Source organism: Mercenaria mercenaria, chromosome 12 (assembly GCF_021730395.1).
Source record: "Mercenaria mercenaria strain notata chromosome 12, MADL_Memer_1, whole genome shotgun sequence".
Classification (NCBI taxonomy): domain Eukaryota; kingdom Metazoa; phylum Mollusca; class Bivalvia; order Venerida; family Veneridae; genus Mercenaria; species Mercenaria mercenaria.
Genome location: NC_069372.1, coordinates 4,268,040 through 4,287,727, shown reverse-complemented (window position 1 = coordinate 4,287,727; position 19,688 = coordinate 4,268,040). Strand labels below are relative to the sequence as shown.

The 19,688-nt window shown below is 35.7% G+C and overlaps 1 protein-coding gene across 1 annotated transcript in view; it reads right to left on the bottom strand.

The window, feature by feature from the left end:
• LOC123534141 (kinesin-like protein KIF22) overlaps positions 1-14,304 on the bottom strand; it is a 33,802-nt gene extending 19,498 nt beyond the window's left edge. The window contains exons 1-5 of the mRNA XM_053518913.1: positions 14,211-14,304; positions 11,638-11,785; positions 10,017-10,144; positions 8,804-8,961; positions 4,696-4,841 (exon numbers count right to left, since the gene is read on the bottom strand). Coding sequence (XP_053374888.1) covers positions 4,696-4,841; positions 8,804-8,961; positions 10,017-10,144; positions 11,638-11,780 — 575 coding nt within the window. The 5' untranslated portion in view covers positions 11,781-11,785; positions 14,211-14,304. The remainder of the gene's footprint in view (positions 1-4,695; positions 4,842-8,803; positions 8,962-10,016; positions 10,145-11,637; positions 11,786-14,210) is intronic.
• Between the last annotated feature and the right edge of the window lie 5,384 nt (positions 14,305-19,688).

Genomic DNA, 19,688 nt, shown 5'->3' with positions numbered 1-19,688 from the left:
AGTCGAAAAGGGGGCATAATTTTGTCAAAAAGCAAAACAGAGTTATGGAACCTGTGCAATGTAGGTCAGTTTATCACAGTGAATAAGTGTGTGAAGTTTCAATCCATTCCCACAAGTGGTTACTGAGATACCAGCTTACATACAAAACCTTAACCAAATCGGGACGCGGACGCCGACGCATGGGTGAGTCCAATAGCTCTACTATTCTTTGAATAGTCGAGCTAAAAATGAAGTCCCATTACTCTGCAGAATATATTTCTGAAAGAAGCTAATACACACCATGCACAAGTAAGGTATTGATCACTTGTGTGAAGTTTCATTAAATTGTGTGCAATGGTTCAGGAGATTAGGCTCAAGATTGCATATGCAGATTCTATAGCATAGTAACAAAGAAGAACTGTCACTATTAGTGACAATGTCCCCTGAGCTACCCAAAAATACAACAGCTGTCTGGACAAAGTTTAGGTATGAATCATTTTGTTACCTTGACCTGAGAGATCCAGACATTAGCACGACACACCTTCTCAATCAATTCTAAATATGGTTATCATTTATGTCAAATTATTTTCAAATCACCCGATAAATGAGTTATAGACCAGACAATAAACAGACCTCCTGGCAGCCAAGATTTCTGATGAATCCGAATAATTACAATAATCTTGGTGGAGGGTCACACAAGGACAATTTGTGTAAAATAATTTTAAAATCAGGCAAGCAATTTTACACAAGAAGATTTTTGAAGTTTTCACTATATAGACTACATATAAGGAAAAGTAACCATGCACTCTGGTGGCCATGTTTTTGACAAATCAAAATAATTTGAACAAACTTGGTACAGGGTGACATAAGGACCATTTGTGTGAAATTACTTCAAAATCAGACCAGTGGCTTAGGAGATGTTGTTTGAAGATTTTTCTATTTATAGCTCTGGTGGCCCCTATGTGCAACCAAGCAGAACCATTTGAATTGCTTTGGTAGAGAACTACCCAAGGAACATCCAGGGCAAGTTTCATCAAAATTTTATTCAGTGGTTTTGGAGGAGATGTCATTTAAACACAATTGCTGATGACAGACTGATGACTTGACTGACAGACGGACAACAGACGCCAGACTCAGCGTGATCACAATAGCTCACCATTTGCTGGTTATCGAATTTGGCCAGAGATAATTTGCACACAAACATTGTCAGCAAATTTGGTGAAAATCGGATGAAAACTGTTCATGTTTAGGTTAAGATTGTCATTTAATAAGAACTTTGTACTTCCTTACTGGTTAAAGCTATTATCTCTTGAAAATTCTATTTGCAACAAACACATAACAGCAGAAAATGACCTTACCTTAAAGCAGCATGCCTCCAGATCATTCGAAAACAAAATTTTTTTTTTTTAGATATCTTGAAATAAATGCTATATTTCTTAAGAAGGCCTTAAAACTTAATTACTGACAAACTTTATGTTACGGAAACTAGGGCTGTCATTGATTGGGTCTTAGGCATATCGACGATACCGATATATCAGAAGACAAATATCGATGATACATCGATATATCGATTATTAAGTTAGATTAACAACCTATTTGTTCATATGCATACTATATACCTTCCTGTAAATGCTATTTTTAGTTTTATTGCCTACTTTTCATATTACTGTTTGATTGTGTTGTATTTGTATTTATGAAAATAAAAGAAACAAATAAAAATTAATAAAATCTTTCATTTTTATTTTGCCTTCACTTCTCTTTTGCATTTATCTAAATTTACAACTTTGTAAGCTTAATTGTTTTTGAGGGTCTGAGTGTTTATCTTGATAGTTTTTTCTCTCTGTAAAATATCGATTTTTGAAAATGGGAATCGATAATCGATCGACAAAAAAATATCGTTGATACATCGATATCGTTTCTATCGATGACAGCCCTAACGGAAACACATGAGAATTTGCTGTTTTTACTACTTTTTACGATGAAAATCGAAAAGCGTTTGTCACGCTTTTACTCCAGGTAAACTGTCTCGATTATAAATATCTATATTCTGAAGTCATTATTTACTACTTCAGCTATAGCGCTATTTGTTACGACGACGGAAGAATGTCTTTATTGCCGCTGCGGTCCGGGGTAAGATTCCTGGTGCAGTCATATTTTTTTCTTGTTTTGGAACTTTTAAAATATTTTAGAAACAACTAGAGTTGTCACAGGAGTGACGAATTATACCCCCACAATATGGCCTTGTCACAGAACTAAGCCAATGTCAATGCTGAACTTGCTTGTCCTTTGACCTACTGACCTCAAAATCAATAGAGGTCATCTGCTGGTAATGATCAACCTCCCTATGAAGTTTCATGATCCTCGGCCCAAGCGTTCTCAAGTTATTGTCCGGAAAAGGTTTAAATGACCTTTGACCTTTGGAACCCAAAATAATTACGGGTCACCTGCTGGTCATGACCAGCCTCCCTATTAAGTTTCGTGATCCTAGTCCCAAGCGTTGTGAAGTTATTGTCCGAAAACCGTTTAAGTGTTCCGGGTCACTGTGACTTGACCTGCTGACCTCAAAATCATTAGGGGTCATCTGCTGGTCATAACCAACCTCCCTATCAATTTTCATGATCCTAGGCCCAAACGGTCTCAAGTTATCATCCGGAAACCGTTTGTTTCGTGTTATTGTGATCTTGACCTTTGACCTACTAACCTCAAAGTCGAACATGACCTGTATTTAATCATGTTACATCAGTGTTCAAAAACTTAAGATCCTAGACCCAAGCATTCTCAAGCTATCATCTGGAAACCTTTAAACTGTTCCGAGTCACTGTGACCTCGATCTTTGACCTACAGACCTCAGTCGAACTTGACCTGTATTTCATGATGCTACATCTATGCACCAAAAATTATGATCCTAGGCCCAAGTGTTCTCAAGTTATCATCCGGAAACCATTTAACTGTTCCGAGTCACTGTGACCTTGACCTTTGACCTACAGACCCCAAAGTCGAACTTGACCTGTATTTTCTGATGTTACACCAGTGTACCAAAAATTATTCAAATCGGTCAAGCCTTTCATGAGTTATCATCCAGAAACCCAGGGATTTCCCGGACGCAGGTTTTCTGCGTCCCTGACTCATATTTTGGGCCAAGGACCCGCATTTGTGAACTGGCGTGCGTCCGCGGGACCCGCTTTTCCGCCGATCCCATTTTCAGTAATTTGGTCCTTTTCAGTATTTAAGCTTCTTTTCGGTAGTTACTGTCACCTGCGCTTGCACAATTCAAGCGTCTAGCTGACACACGACTATTTCTTTATTTTTTGGAGATAAATTCTCAACAGACTTAAATAATAATGCAGGGATCGTTCCAAATAATATTAGCCTAGGCCACTCTGATGGAGTTGAAACTAATACCTAGAGAAACTCGAAAGAAAGAAAGTTTTTACACGAGTGGACAGCTAATTTTGTATGGCTTTGCTGCTGAAATAACCTTATGACTTATGTATTGCAGCTTCTATGTATCAAAAATGCATTATTGAACAAAATTGTTGCTGCAGACAGACCACAGTCATAGTATCATAAGTTTGATAAAAACACTCAGTGACAAAATCTAGTAAATGGCTACAGCTTGGTTATTTTAGCTGACATGAATCATACAAAAACATGGTTCATACAGACCTTCCCAAAAAAAATTCAAGTAGTTTTCAGAGTTTTCAAGTAGTGTTCCTCCATTTTCAAGGACTAAAATGGGTGCAATATCACTGTTGCTGAGACATGAAATAACCAATTTAAATCCAATTTAGGACAAATTTAAACAATGTAACACAAGATTTACCTTCAACGCATCACCGATAAATTACACAATTTGAAAATTACTTGAAAGAGCATAAAACACGTAAAGTACAGTACCGTACCGTACTATCGCCAACTGCGTGGCAGGCCCTAATGGCGGTAACGGTTGTTTTATTTTCGTCGTTTTTTAGTTTATTTTGGTCCGTTTATAATGTTTGTCCGTTTTCACTGTGCACCCGACGAATTTAAGGACTATTTGCCATCTTTTGTACGTTTTTTCCTAAATTCAAGTAGTTTTCAAGTAGTTTCTGTTACAAAATTCAAGTAGTTTTCAAGGAGTAGGCATCAAATTCAAGGACTTTTCATGGCCTGTGCGAACCATGAAAAAGGTAATTATCAGGGTTACCAGTAGGATGAATAAAAAGAAATACAGGTCAACTTATAAATATATAATTGTATCTTTTAGGTTGTTAGATATTTGCTACACAATTCATGAAAATCTCATTAAATATAATTGGGGACCCCCAAAAGTCACCCAGGACTCCCAAATTGGTAGAAAAGCCAAGGGAAATCCCTGGAAACCACAAAAACCAACGGACCGACCGACCGCCAAGCTCACTCCTATATACCGCCTCAAACTTCGTTTTGTGGGGGTATAAAAATTCATATTCTAATGTTCATAATATGACCAAACTTCAATTTGAAAGAAAGATTATTTTCTAGCCGAATCTGGAGGCATGCTGCTTTAATATTGCAATAGCCCAATGGCCTTTCTTTCATATTATATGAGGCCGTTATACAAGTATATATTGGAAATTCTGTTCACAATAATACCAAAATCATCCTTTCAGCAGTGTCATAATTCGCACTGCAGATCAAAATCAGTCCCATATATAACTGGTTTAATAGTCACTTCTAATAAACAGTCATATTTACCTATTATTTGAAGCTGGTCCAAAAGCCATTTTAAATTCATCAAAGCTGTGTATTTCCTTTCTGGCAAGGCCGGGAATGAGTATATTTTTCTCTGCATCCTCTCGGATAGGTAGGTCAGAACCTGATGGTTCTAACAAATCTTGAACCTGAAATTTTTGTGCAGAACTTATACATAAAAACATTCTCATTTCAATGCGTATATTCATTCAATGAGTATTACTTCTTTACCTGCATATGTTAGTTAATTTTATTTTTGTTGGCCTCAACACCACACTGACACAACTATAGAACATATGGCGACTTTCCAGACTTTCTTTGTGGAGGAAGACCCCTAGTGCAATTCTGGGCATCATTTCATCTTTGGCAGGAACCTGGGTAGAACCACAGAACCACCGACCTTCCATAAGTTAGTTGGATGGCTTCTGCACAAGAAGAATTGTTCGCCTCAAGTGAGGCCCAAACCAACATCAATGAGGAGCAAGTGATTATGGCTTATGACTTTAACCACTAGGCCATGGAAGCCCCCTTGTCATATGTTAGACATTTTTGGAATGAAATAAAGGCATGTCATATTTTTGATATTACACTAGTGTAATAAAATTTTGCCAATGACCTTGTTTTAAGTATAGATGACACTGGTTAAACTAGAGCTATCACTAAAGGTGATGAATGTACCCCCCGCATGCACTGACACAGTACACTGCAATTTGACACATACAAGACTGCATAATTATGTGGACTGTATGTATATAGACTGTATGTATACAGTACAGTAACAAGAAACAAAATCCCATAACTCTGCAGAATATTTATCTAAAAGATCGTAACATGCACCATGCACAACTAGGGTTGGTACTGATCACTTGTGTGAAGTTTCATTGTGGACTGTATGTATATAGACTGTATGTATACAGTATAGAAACAAAAAAACAAAGTCCCATAACTATGCAGAACATTTATCTAAAAGAACATAACATGCACCATGCACAACTAGGGTTGGTACTGATCACTTGTGTGAAGTTTCATTAAATTGTGTGCAAGGGTTCAGAAGATTAGGCGCGCACAAGATTGCATATGCAGACTGTATGTACATAGCATGTTAACAAAAAACAAAGTCCCATAACTCTGCAATTTTTTTTTAAAGAACCTAACATACCCCATGCACAACTACTGTTGTTACTGATCACTTGTGTGAAGTTTCATTAAATTGTGTCAAGGGGATGAGGAGAGATGGTGCGCACAAGATTGTGTCTACGTATATAGTATAGTAACAAAAAACAAAGTCCCGTAACTCTGCAATTTTTTTTTCTGAAAGAACCTAACATGCCCCATGCACAACTACTGGTTACTGATCACTTGTGTGAAGTTTAATTAAATTGTGTCAAGGGGATGAGGAGAGATGGTGCGCACAAGATTGTGTCTACGGACAGACAGACAACCTGAAACCAGTATACTCCCCCTTACAACTTTGTTGTTTGGGGGGTACAACTAGAGCTATCACTGAAGGTGATGAATGTACCCCCCGCATGCACTGACACAGTACATTGCAATTTGACGCACACAAGATTGCATAATTATGTGGACTGTATGTATATAGATTGTATGTATACAGTATAGTAACAAAAAACAAAGTCCCATAACTATGCAGAATATTAACCTAAAAGAACGTAACATGCACCATGCACATCTAGGGTTGGTACTGATCACTTGTGTGAAGTTTCATTAAATTGTGTGCAAGGGTTCGGAAGATTAGGCACGCACAAGATTGCATATGCAGACTCTATGTACATAGTATGTTAATAAGAAACAAAGTCCCATAACTCTGCAGTTTTTGTTGTTGAAAGAATCTAACATGACCCATGCACAACTACTGTTGTTACTGATCACTTATGTGAAGTTTCATTAAATTGTGTCAAGGGGATGAGGAGAGATGGTGCGCACAAGATTGTGTCTATGTATATAGTAAAGTAACAAAAAACAAAGTCCCGTAACTCCGCAAATTTTTTTTCTGAAAGAACCTAACATGCCCCATGCACAACTACTGTTGTTACTGATCACTTGTGTGAAGTTTCATTAAATTGTGTTAAGGGGATGAGGAGAGATGGTGCACACAAGATTGTGTCTATGTATACAGTATAGTAACAAACAAGAGGACCATGATGGTACTGAATCGCTAACCTGTCCCCACGTTACCAAGTTCTGAACTGAGTATGACGTCGTTTTTTCTATTATTTGACATAGTGACCTAGTTTTTGAGCTCATGTGACCCAGTTTCAAACTTGACCTAGATATCATCAAGATGAATATTCAGACCAACTTTCATACAGATCCCATGAAAAATATGACCTCTAAGAGGTCACAAGTTTTTTTTATTATCTGACCTACTGACCTTGTTTTTGATGGCACGTGACCCAGTTTCAAACTTGACATAGATATCATCAAGGTGAACATTCTGACAAACTTTCATGAAGATCCATTGAAAAGTATGGCCTCTAGAGAGGTCACAAGGTTTTTCTATTTTTAGACCTACTGACCTAGTTTTAGACCGCACTTGACCCAGTTTCGAACCTGACCTAGATAACATCAAGATAAACATTCAGACCAATTTTAATACAGATCCCATGAAAAATATGGCCTCTAGAGAGGTCATAAAGTTTTTTTTATTATTTGACCTACTGACCTAGTTTTTGATGGCACGTGACCCAGTTTCGAACCTGACCTAGATATCATCAAGTTGAACATTCTGACTAACTTTCATGAAGATCCATTGAAAAGTATGGCCTCTAGAGAGGTCACAAGGTTTTTCTATTTTTAGACCTACTGACCTAGTTTTGGACTGCACGTGACCCAGTTTCGAACTTGACCTAGATATCATCAAGGTGAACATTCTGACCAACTTTCATAAAGATCCCATGAAAAATGTGATCTCTAGAGTGGTCACAAGCAAAAGTTTACGCACGGACGGACGACGGACGACAGACGCTGCGCCATCACAAAAGCTCACCTTGTTACTTTGTGACAGGTGAGCTAAAAACCCATAAAAGTCCCAGTAACAAAAAACAAAGTCCTGTAACTCTGCAATTTTTTTTTTCTGAAAGAACCTAACATGCCCCATGCACAACTACTGTTGTTACTGATCACCTGTGTGAAGTTTCATTAAATTGTGTCAAGGGGATGAGGAGAGATGGTGCGCACAAGATTGTGTCTATGTATATAGTAAAGTAACAAAAAACAAATTTCCGTAACTAGAGCAAATTTTTTTTCTGAAAGAACCTAACATGCCCCATGCACAACTACTGTTGTTACTGATCACTTGTGTGAAGTTTCATTAAATTGTGTCCTGTGAATGAGGAGAGATGGTGTGCACAAGATTGTGTCTATGTATATAGTATAGTAACAAAAAAAAAAGTCCCATAACTCTGCAATTTTTTTTCCTGAAAGAACTTAACATGCCCCATGCACAACTACTGTTGTTACTGATCACTTGTTGAAGTTTCATTAAATTGCATCAAGTGGATGAGGAGAGATGGTGCGCACAAGATTGTGTCTACGGACAGACAGACGGACGAACAGACAGACAACCTGAAACCAGTATACACCCCCTTATAACTTTGTTGTCGGGGGGGTACAATAAACTTCGACTATAAGACTATTAACAGGGTAAAGAAAGGCTTAAACCAAACTAACAAACACTAAAATATTTTTACCAGAAGATAAAGCCAGTTTGTTTAAAGTCCCACTGGCAGACACAACTGGGGTCACTGGGTTACTTTTCAGCCTTTCTTTGTGGTAGACATTCAGACAAAAGCCCGGTAAATCACTGACCTTTAATAAGCCAGCCTAATATCTTCCTTGCGTGAAAGTCTATATCCCCTGAGTAGGAATAGTTCCTTGCATGAAAAAAATTATCTAATATCCTGTGTGGGGATTAAAACCTGCATGAAGTGTTTTATACCAGTAGTCAAGTAATAATTCTGTCTCTTGTTAACTTGGCTCCAAAAAACTTAAGTGCTGTAGCTTTGCCAATTAAACTAGTTTACATAACACTTAAAACAGAAACCTCGTATCACAAAAGCAGACGGTAACTGATTTAAAACTGTAAACAAACCTTTTCATTGTAAATTTCAAGGAAGGAGAATGTGACTTTATACTGCCATTCATCCCCTTCAATCTTCTTGTTTTCTTCTATCATTTCAAACAGGCCATTTATAACTCTTGGTATCACCCCAGGATTAGTAGAAGTGCCAAGCATTGTGTGTGTTTTACCTAAAACATACAAAATTGAAATACTTGTAAACTTTCAAGACTAATCTAACAGATATTTATTATTTCAAGAAAAGTGTCTAATAAGGGTTTAAAGGTGGATAATCAGATTTTGGCCATGTAACGGATTTGTTCGAAACTTTAGCATCTGATCATTTACACTCATTTATGTTCACTTAACACTTAATACAAATTAGATTTTCACTGGAGGTATTTTTAAAATTTCATTTTCCTATCCTGGTTGCCCAACCAAGATAGAGTTATTTTATCATAAGTATAAATTTGATAAACATACTTTGCATAAGGAAATGTATTAATATTAGACATATTGTAATATATTTGTAAAATATTTGCATTAAAAATTATGTATTTAGATGGAATTCATTAGAAACGCAAGTTTAAAAAATTATTATTACCTCCCTTTGCCTATCTTGGTTGCGCAACCAAGATAGATTGGAAATAAATGAATTCAGAAGCTACACACAGCTTTAAAACTTGCATTTTGGTTCAGATTGTTCAATAGTTGATATGTCTATCAAATGCAAATGTAAAACTAGACATTGTATCAAAATAAAAAGAAATACCCAGCTTTTTATATACTTTCATATTAAAGGGGAGTAATTACAAAATTTTATAAAAATAATAAAATATACATTTCAAATAGGAATCTAACTCTATGTAATCAGTCTTTTTGTTCCTTAAATAATTCTCTACCAGAATATACAAAAAGTAAAAAATGTCATTAAATGCTGATTAAATGTGATTGACCACCTTTAAAACCACATCAAAACAATTATGGATCATACAGTAACTCTCTTCAAAGAATTTCATGGTGCAGAAGCCCATTTGAAAATATTCTTAGGCATGCTCTTAGTTATCAAGATTGCTTCTTCACAATTACATCATGACAGAATTTGACTGCCCTAGAGTCATGCTTTATACACTGCAGTGTGCAAAGCGCAGGTCATAACCTTAACCACTCCTAAATATTTGTTTTTTAATTACAAATTCCTGTACAACAGTTTTAACCTTGATTGAGTCAGGAAGTGGCAACTTACCTGCTCCAGTAGGGCCATAAGCAAATATAGAAACATTCTGTCCCTTCAGAGCTTTAGGCAAGAGTGGTTTCACACAGTCTGTGTATATCTGCAGCTGTGTACTCTCCATGCCATATACAGCAGAAAATCTGAAAAGAAGCACCAGAACAATTACAATAAAATAGAAACATAACTAATAAAGTTCAGTTAGTCTACTAGACCAATTGTTTACAGTTACTATGAACACAGTGTTCTGTATAAAAAGTAACTTAGTATAGACAACTTGTCACAAGGAAAAATAATATTCAATACACATTGTAATTATTCCTATTAAAAATGTGATTATTTACAATAATTAATTTCCCTATGCACACTATGATAGCCAACTGAGAGAAATAAGTGGCTTAGAACTTTGGCTCAAAAGTGGCTCCAACTTTTTTTATTTGGTGAAAACGGTGGCGACAAGTATGAACAAGAGCTGTCGGAGGACAGCAACGCTCGACTATTCAACAGCCTTGTCAACTGAATTAATATGGAAGTCGAAAAAGGGGCATAATTTTGTAAAAATGGGAAAAAGGGTTATGGAACCTTCACAGTGCTTATCAGCTCATAAAGTGAACAAGTGCGTGAAGTTCAATCCTTTCCCATAGGTGGATACTGAAATACCAGCTTACATACAAAAACTTAACCAAAAACTGCTAAGTCGAAAAAGGGGCATAATTTTGTAAAAAATGCAAAGTAGAGTTATGGGACCTACACAGTGCATGTCAGATCATGACAGTGAACAAGTGTGTGAAGTTTCAATCCATTCCCATTAGTGGGTACTGAGATACCAGCTTACATGCAAAACCTTAACCAAGAATTTCTAAGTCGAAAAAGGGGCATAATTTTGTAAAAAAGGCAAAATAGAGTTATGGAACCAGTGCAATGTAGGTCAGTTTATCACAGTGAATAAGTGTGTGAAGTTTCAATCCATTCCCACAAGTGGTTACTGAGATACCAGCTTACATACAAAACCTTAACCAACAATTTCCAAGTCAAAAAGGGGCATAATTTTGTAAAAAAGCAAAATAGAGTTATGGAACCTTTGCAATGTAGGTCAGTTTATCACAGTGAATAAGTGTGTGAAGTTTCAATCCATTCCCACAAGTGGTTACTGAGATACCAGCTTACATACAAAACCTTAACCAAATCGCCGACGCGGACGCATGGGTGAGTCCAATAGCTCTACTATTCTTTGAATAGTCGAGCTAAAAACCCAGAGGAGGCCCTGAATATTGTTGACTGGCTTCCATGTACAAAGCTTGATTTATTTTTTTGGCTGTTTTCAAAACAAATATTTTCTATCAGTCTAAATCTATAGTAATTTTTTTGCATACAATTATTTATATAATATAAATGAGCCACGCCATGAGAAAACCAAAATAGTGGCTTTGTGACCAGCATGAATCCAGACCAGCCTGCGCTTCTGCGCAGTCTGGTCAGGATCCATGCTGTTTGCTTTCAAAGCCTATTGCAATTAGGGAAACCGCTAGGGAACAGCAGGGATCCAGACCAGACTGTGCGGATGCATGCTGGTCGCAAATGCACTATATTGGTTTTCTCATGTAACGGCTCAAATGTTAAAAATACTTAAACATACTGGTACTGAATATTCTCCTTGACATTTCTGTGGTTGAAGATCTGCACGCTGTCACTGGAAGCACTCACACATGTTTTCACATCTTGCTTCAGTGGCGGACGTACTCTTATCACGACCTTCACCTTGCATTGTTTCTTGTCCATTGTTCCTGAAATATCATTAAAATACACCATTGCATGTTTGACGTCACGGTAGTGAAATAAACCCATTACAAAAACTTGATAATATACTAGTGTTAGTTTAAAAAAAGTTTTAACGCTGACGTAGATAATTTATAGGAGACGTTGGTCAAATTTACTTGGTCTATAATAGGCCAAGAGAAATTTTTATGCAGTGATTAAAAAAAAAAGTGAATGGGTCCAGCACCAGAAAAATTGTGAAAATTCGCTTTTTTCTCAAAATTGTGAAAAGTTTTCCCCTTAATTGTGAATCAAAATATTTAATGATTGAATATGAATATGTGGTTGTAAAAAGACAAAATGAGAACACCATTTAAATGATTCATACCCGATTCCTACCTAAAGTTGCCATTATGAATTAACGTTTCATTCCAAAATGCACCTGGAACTAATGTTCAAGGGTCAATAATATAGGGTGACGAACATAAATCTTGACAAACAAGACATTGTAACAAACGATTCATTTATTTTTTCTGTTAGCTAAATTGCACTGGATCATGAAACATGCTTTAGCTGTTACAGTATATATCATTAACCAGAATTGACTATAATATTTTGCTACATGTACATGCCTGTAACATGTGTAAGCAAGGTAAACTGTTAAAACATGTGTATTTTAATTTATAGTTCTAATAATGTGTAACTTTAACCGAGGATATTTTTTTCTCCAATTGTTTAATGTTTTCTGGGATACTTTTGTTCCATTGTATTTTTTGCAGTCGGAGATCAATTTATACACAATAACCAGAATGATGTATTCACCCCAATATGTGCTCTTCAATAAGATGTTGGCCAGTATCGGTGGCACTATATTATCACAAACAGATAAAGTTTTTGTTGAACAACAAAATATCCTTCAATTTTGTTTGTTTGTGCTGCAACAATGTTTTTCTGCAACCTCTTTTAGTACTAGAAGTGGCCACTTTATCAGCATAATATTTTGTTTACAGCACCGATTAGACTGAATGGTCCTGAGTTTTTTCCAATAAATAGCTACCTGTTCTGCCGTAACGTACAACCAGTCTGTTGTCTAGCGTTAAAGTCCTGTTCCCATTCTATAATACGGAAAATGCAATATGCAAGCGAGTTTTAATTAATTGGGTATTAGGAATTTTGATTGTATTTCAGTATACATGTATGTATTTTGTATGAATTCAATCGGGTTTTCTGCAACTTCAGTTGCGCTTATCCGGAACTCTAGTGCAACAGTATTTCAGTTTAACCATTATTTAACCGCTGACAGTTAATCTAACCAGTGTTCCTTGATTCAGTACCAGTACGAACCTGTTCTCTGCAAGTAACTGCTAACTTTCTCACTTGAATCAACACTGGAGGACAAATAATGTCACGTATGAAATCATCACGAACATACGCCTCAAGAGGGGATCGAACTCATGACCCCATAATCCATAGATCTATGCTCTCCCTACTGAGCTAAGTGGGCAGGCTTTTTTGTTGTAAAGACAATGGTATGACTATGTCCATGAACAGTTACTTAGTTTATACTATATTTATTGTTTTAATTTTGATGAAAGATTCAAGCTTATTTGAACAACTCTCGCATCCACTTCCTTGAAAAAACAGTATTACATCTTATGAGAAGGCACGATCGTGACCCTACTAGCTAGGGCTTGAACCCAAGACCCCCGTGTTGAACAGCTTAGAATATAACTATAAGAACAAAATAAATCTTAAACAAATGAGATTAGCTCATATCGGCTATAGAAACGCGGCTATCGATGACAAGCAAGTAACTCCGCCCACTGATTTTGCTCTCTGGAATTTACCTGATAGTCAAACCTTGTGTATTCGCAAGTGTTTGCAAACAATTAATTATGGAGATAAAGCTTGTGTCCCACTGCAAAAATTTGTGTCCAATGACTCCCAAGCTTTATTTAACACACATACAGGGACCAATTTACGAGTATTGGGACACTGAGGTCAGATTTTCCAAGACCCCTCATATGTCAGTCTGATGTGGCATCTCATAATAAAAGTCACGCAGTTTAAAAATTATATCAAATTTAACACCTGGGACAATTTTTCAAAATCTGCAATAAATCTGATGACTTCTATGAAAAACTTTGTAATTTTGTAATGTGTAGGTTGGCTGTTGTTTAAAATTCTCCCCATATTGTTCAGTTATTGCTAAATTATGTTTAAATCCATGTAAATGGGAACTATGTAAAGCATTTTTACTTTTTTAATTGAATTATAAAAAGCAGCACGTTTTCATTTAACAGGCTGGTAACATTCGGAAATTTATCGTGGTCGCGAAAATATACGACAAATCTTAAATGGAAACAAATTCCTACTTAAGCAAAAAAGAGCTAAAACAATCATCAGAATAAAATGTTTATTCAACTTGCTGACGTTTCATTAATAAAATCTTACAATTCATCAAGCACAAAGCAAGTTTATGAAAATATCTTGCTTTGTTTTGAAATTCCCTCTTTCCGGTTTGTCTGACCAATCAAAATGCTGCCGCGAGTACTGCTGCTTTACCGTGCCGTATTGTAATATCGTACTGGAGAGTAAGGACTGTATAATTCATGTGAATAGGCAAAGAACTATAAATTTATTTTTATAGCTCTTTGGAATAGGCAAAGAAGTATAAATTTATTTTTATAAGTCTTTGGAATAGGCTGATATTTTTCGAGTGCAAGTTTCTCAACACAATTCAAATACTTTATTGAAGTCACATATCTGGAGCAAAATGGAAAAAATGAGGCACCCTTAAATTGTAGGTAAAGGTAAAGGTAAGTTTTATTTACCGTCGCTTGGTGAAACAATTAACATAAGCTCTATAGAGCTTTTCTGCGACCCTATATTAAGAACAGTCAAAACCAATTATACACCCCCAGCAATTTGCTGGTACCCATTTACAGCTGGGTCGACTGAGGCAATCGTGATAAAGTGCCTTGCCCAAAGACACACCGCAATGGGAGTAGCCAGGATTCGAACCAGGGGCCTTCACCTCCGTAGGAAAGCGTCTTAGCCCTCTCGACCAATGCGTCCACAAGATGTTTTTATGGGTTATTAAGTTAATGCCTACGGTCATAAGTTAATATCATTATGCAAGGACAACGAGCTGGTCATTGCGAACGGTCGCCTAGAGCAAGGGCAATACACTTATCATTGTTTGAATAGAAATAGATCAGGGGCGAGTGTAGTAGATTATTTGATTACAGACTACAAAAACTTTGAGTATATTTCTGATATGAGTGTGTTACAGCTAACTGAATTCTCTGACCACTGTCCTATATCTTATAAAATAATGTGCCAAAACATTACCCACAATATTAGAAGTGGAGCAAGGTATGAAAAACTTTTTTGGGACTCGGACAAATCAAGTGATTTATTGCACGTGGGAGCTTTTCCGTAATATAACGCAATATATTGTAAACAGTCGTGGTGTCATTGATGATAAAATATCAAGTTTTACAGATGCTATGTACAACTGCTCTTTTCAAGTTTTTGGTAAAACAGTAAACACTAAGAAAACAAAAAGAAAACAAAAATCTGAATGGTTTGATAATGATTGTAGAGTAGCCAAAACTAGATTCCTAGAAAATAGAAGAAAGATGAAAAGTAATACGAACGAAGAAAATAAGTTATCATTTTTAGAGAGCAGAAAGCATTACTGTTCAATTAAACGTAAAGCTAAGAGTGCCTTTTTCGCTCGGGAGAGGCGTAATATAGCATTATTAAGTAAAAAATCACCGAAACACTTTTGGAAAATAGTGAACAAGTACAGGAATGGCACCATAAGTCGGGAACACTGGATATAGATGCCTCTTCTTTTGCCAATTATTTTTCTGAAATTCTCAATAATCCAGCAGAATGTCACTTTATACCTGGTAATAATGATAGCGTGTATGAAAACTAAACTTTAAATTTGGATTTCATAGATCGGCCTTTTGATGAGGCTGAAATAAATAAAACACTGTCTTCTCTCAATAGGAATAAAGCACCCGGATGTGACAGGATTGTATCTGACTTTTTCACTGATTCAAAAGCATTCATTTCCCCTTTTCTAGTGGATATTTTCAATAAGATTTATCAAGATGGTGTGTATCCATTATGTTGGACTAAGGGTATAATTGTTCCCATACATAAGAAGGGAGATAAATCGGATCCTTCAAATTATAGGGGAATTTCACAATGGCAAAGATATTTTCTCTTGCTTTAAGAAATAGACTAAATAAATGGTGTGAATATGAAAATGTTTTTACGGATATTCAGTACGGCTTTAGAAGTAATAGGAGTACTGCTGACTGTATATTTATTTTACATAGTATCATTCAAAATTTTTAAAAGTGATTAATAACGGAAATACCCTATATTGTGCGTTTGTAGACTATGCAAAAGCCTTCGACACCATTGTTGGAGAAGCTCTATGGTACAAACTATTAGAAACTGGAGTCAGTTCTAGAATGGTCACAATGCTTAAGGCTATTTACAAGCAAGTATCCGCATGTGTTAAGGTCTCTTCTGACATTTCTGAATTTTTCAATGTGTCCATAGGCTTAAAACAAGGGGAGCCACTCTCGCCGATCCTGTTTTTACTCTTTGTGAATGATGTAACAGTAAATATTGATTTTGCTTCATTGATTGAGAGTGACCTTAATCAGTTATGCATTTATATGTTATTATTTGCCGATGACATGATGATATTTACCACAGATTATAATAGCCTCCAAGCACAGTTAGATAGTTTGTACGCTTACTCAATTAAATGGGGATTAAAGATTAACATAAAAAAACGAAAATCTGTATTTTTAGGAAAAGAAGGCAAAACTTGAATTTTCAATGGTATATCAATGATCAACAGTTAGAAATTGTTGACTCTTTTTGTTATTTAGGAGTAAAATTCTATTGTAATGGTTCAATGACAGAAGCGATGAAAGCTTTATCTGACCAAGCTTCTAAAGCTGTAAATAGTTTATATTCTATTTTTTCGAAAGTAAAATTTGATGCAAAAACCAAAATGATGCTATTTGACCGAATGGTGGCACCGATATTGCTTTACGGAGCTGAAGTTTGGGGTCCTCATAATACAAATATTATGGATCGGGTACAAATCAAGTTCTACAAAAGAATACTGGGTGTAAAACCTCAAACTCCAAATGTAGCAGTATATGGAGAACTTGGGGCATATCCAATGTCTATTGTATGCAGAGAAAGAGTCCTTAAATATTGGCATAAAATAATGTTAGAACCAGATTCCATCATGTATAATGTATACAAAGCACAATGCAGTGACATGAATCGGCCTAACTGTAAATCATGGGCCAGATATGTACACAAACAATTAGACAGCCTAGGATACAGCTATATATTCAATGGTTTTGATCGAAATATCAATTATTTGTATATATTATGTAATCGCTTACACGACCAATTTCAACAAGAATGGCACAATAAAGTCACTGGTATGCAAAAACTTGATTATTATGTAAGATTCAAATCATCTTTTAAGTATGAAATATATCTGGATAAGATTGAAAATGATTTATTAAGAAAATTGTTTACATGTTTCAGATTATCATCGCATAGTCTAGCTATTGAAACCGGGCGTTACAACAATATTGAAAGAGCAAATAGGATTTGTCATCAATGTAATTCAAATATGGTTGAAACTGAGTATTTTTTCTTAATGATTTGCCAGAAATATAAAGATCTACGTATGAAATATTTACCAAAACTCTCATGGCCAAATTTGGTAAAATTTGATAATTTATTATCGACAGGAAATAGGTAAACACTAATCGATATTTGTAGATTTTTAAAGGAAGAATACAATCTAAGAACATAGTTGCATTTTGTGTATATTGTATTTAATGATCTTGCCATATTCACTCATGTTTATGTTTATGTTTATATGTATATTTTCACTGTTCTTTAGCCAAAGACATATGTTGTGTCGAGTTTGCTAAATAAATGTTGTTGTTGTTGTTGTTGTTGTTGTATTAATAAAACCTGGTAGTAACAGTTTGTATACTTTAACATTTGGGCTTGTAAGCTTTGTCTCAACTTTCTTGATATATGTGTTTAGTTTTTAGACATAATCATGTATGTGCTGATTAGATCTTATAGCTAGTTTGCTCTTGTATACACAGTTTTAATTAATATTGTATTGTACTTTTAATAACACTGCTTTATAATTTCAAGTATATGTTTTGTAAGCCGGTGTAAAAAGCTCATTAGAGCTTATGTTATTTGTTGATACTCTCCGACTTTGTAAATAAATATTACTTGACTTGACTTGACTTGACTTGACCCGGCCGAGCCCGGACCGGCCCAAACAACGGAAATAGCCGATTCCGATTGTACGGAAACCACCGAAAACTTACGGACAGAAGGCTAATATAATTACGGATGGTTATAGTGTCGTCTTAATCAATGCAAATGTCTATTTTACTTTACTAGGGAAGTATTTAATATTGATGTTCAAATGAGGTATTGCACTTCACATAAACAAATACCTAAAATAATGAGATAGTTTAGGTGATTAAATTACATTTAATGTAGCTCGACAATCAACGTGTCATTAAGTTATCACGCTGTTTCGAAAACATCCAATTATTTAAACTACTAAATGGGGTTGTCACATCGGGCCTCATTTAGGGGGAATGTTAGACTCAAGCTTTATTTAGTAAACATGGCAAATAAACACTAGGTATCCAGTAATCTACTTACCTGGTCTTATTATCCCCTGCGCTTTCCGTCGTTCCGGAGCTGTATCTCGGAACTGGTTTGGAATATTTAGATAAAACTTTACATACCTGTTCACCACCATATGGAAATTCGGCAAGTCAATTTCAGGCAGATTAGAGTTATGGCCCTTAGTAGTTTCTAGTGTCAACTATATAGGTACTATAAATATTGCAATTTTTGCTTCATAACTTGTGACATATTTGACCAAGAACTATGAAACTTGAAATAAATTTAGACCACCTACAAATTTAATACTTTCAATGGTTTAAGCAAAAAAAGGGGACCACTTGTTGGTGATATTTAGCAAATGGGTTTTACTGTGCATACTTTAAACAGAAATAGTAGTGTACACTCAACAAAATTCCTAATCGGTCAGTTTATATTGTATTACTATATTGTTAATAATGCATGTATTCACATGAAATTTCACATATCGATATCTGAATATGTACTGCGGCTAATTATTAATTTATTTTTGGCGACTCGCGGCCAAAATAACCGCATTAGGCCTTTTTACCAATATTCTATATTTTGCACGTGCAGGGCATGTGCACGAGCATGCACGTATTCGCTTACACTTTTGACACTACTGACGAAAGTCCTGCTAGAAAAACACATATCACGGTGAAATTGACACAAGAGCAACGCGATCGAGCTGTCGGAATGTTGCTAGACGGGACATTTTTACGACGCATGTGTAATTATTTTTGCAATTTCAAAAGAATTTTGAATAATTTGTTTGTAGCTGTTACTTTGACGGTTATTTCCATTTTTAACCTTATTTCCGTTTACAATAACCTTCAATCGGTGGCTTCTACCATCCGCGCTCTTTTGGCGAAATTGAACCAAAGTACAATTCATTGAAGTAACCGATTTTGAATTTTGTTGTAAACTTCCGACGGGCGCGTTGCTCTTGTGTCAGTTTCACCATGATATGTGTTTTTCTAGTAGGACTTTCGTCAGTAATGCCAAAAGTGTTCATGAGCACTCGCATACTGCAGCCAAAACCAAAATTTTGACCCACTTACAATTAGAAAAATCTTAAAAATGTGAATGTTAAATAACAGTTCTTAACTTCATTATTTAAAAGTCCAACATCTCCTGGTTGTCTCTGAAAAATTTCTACCACAACATTGATAGCGTTTAAACAAT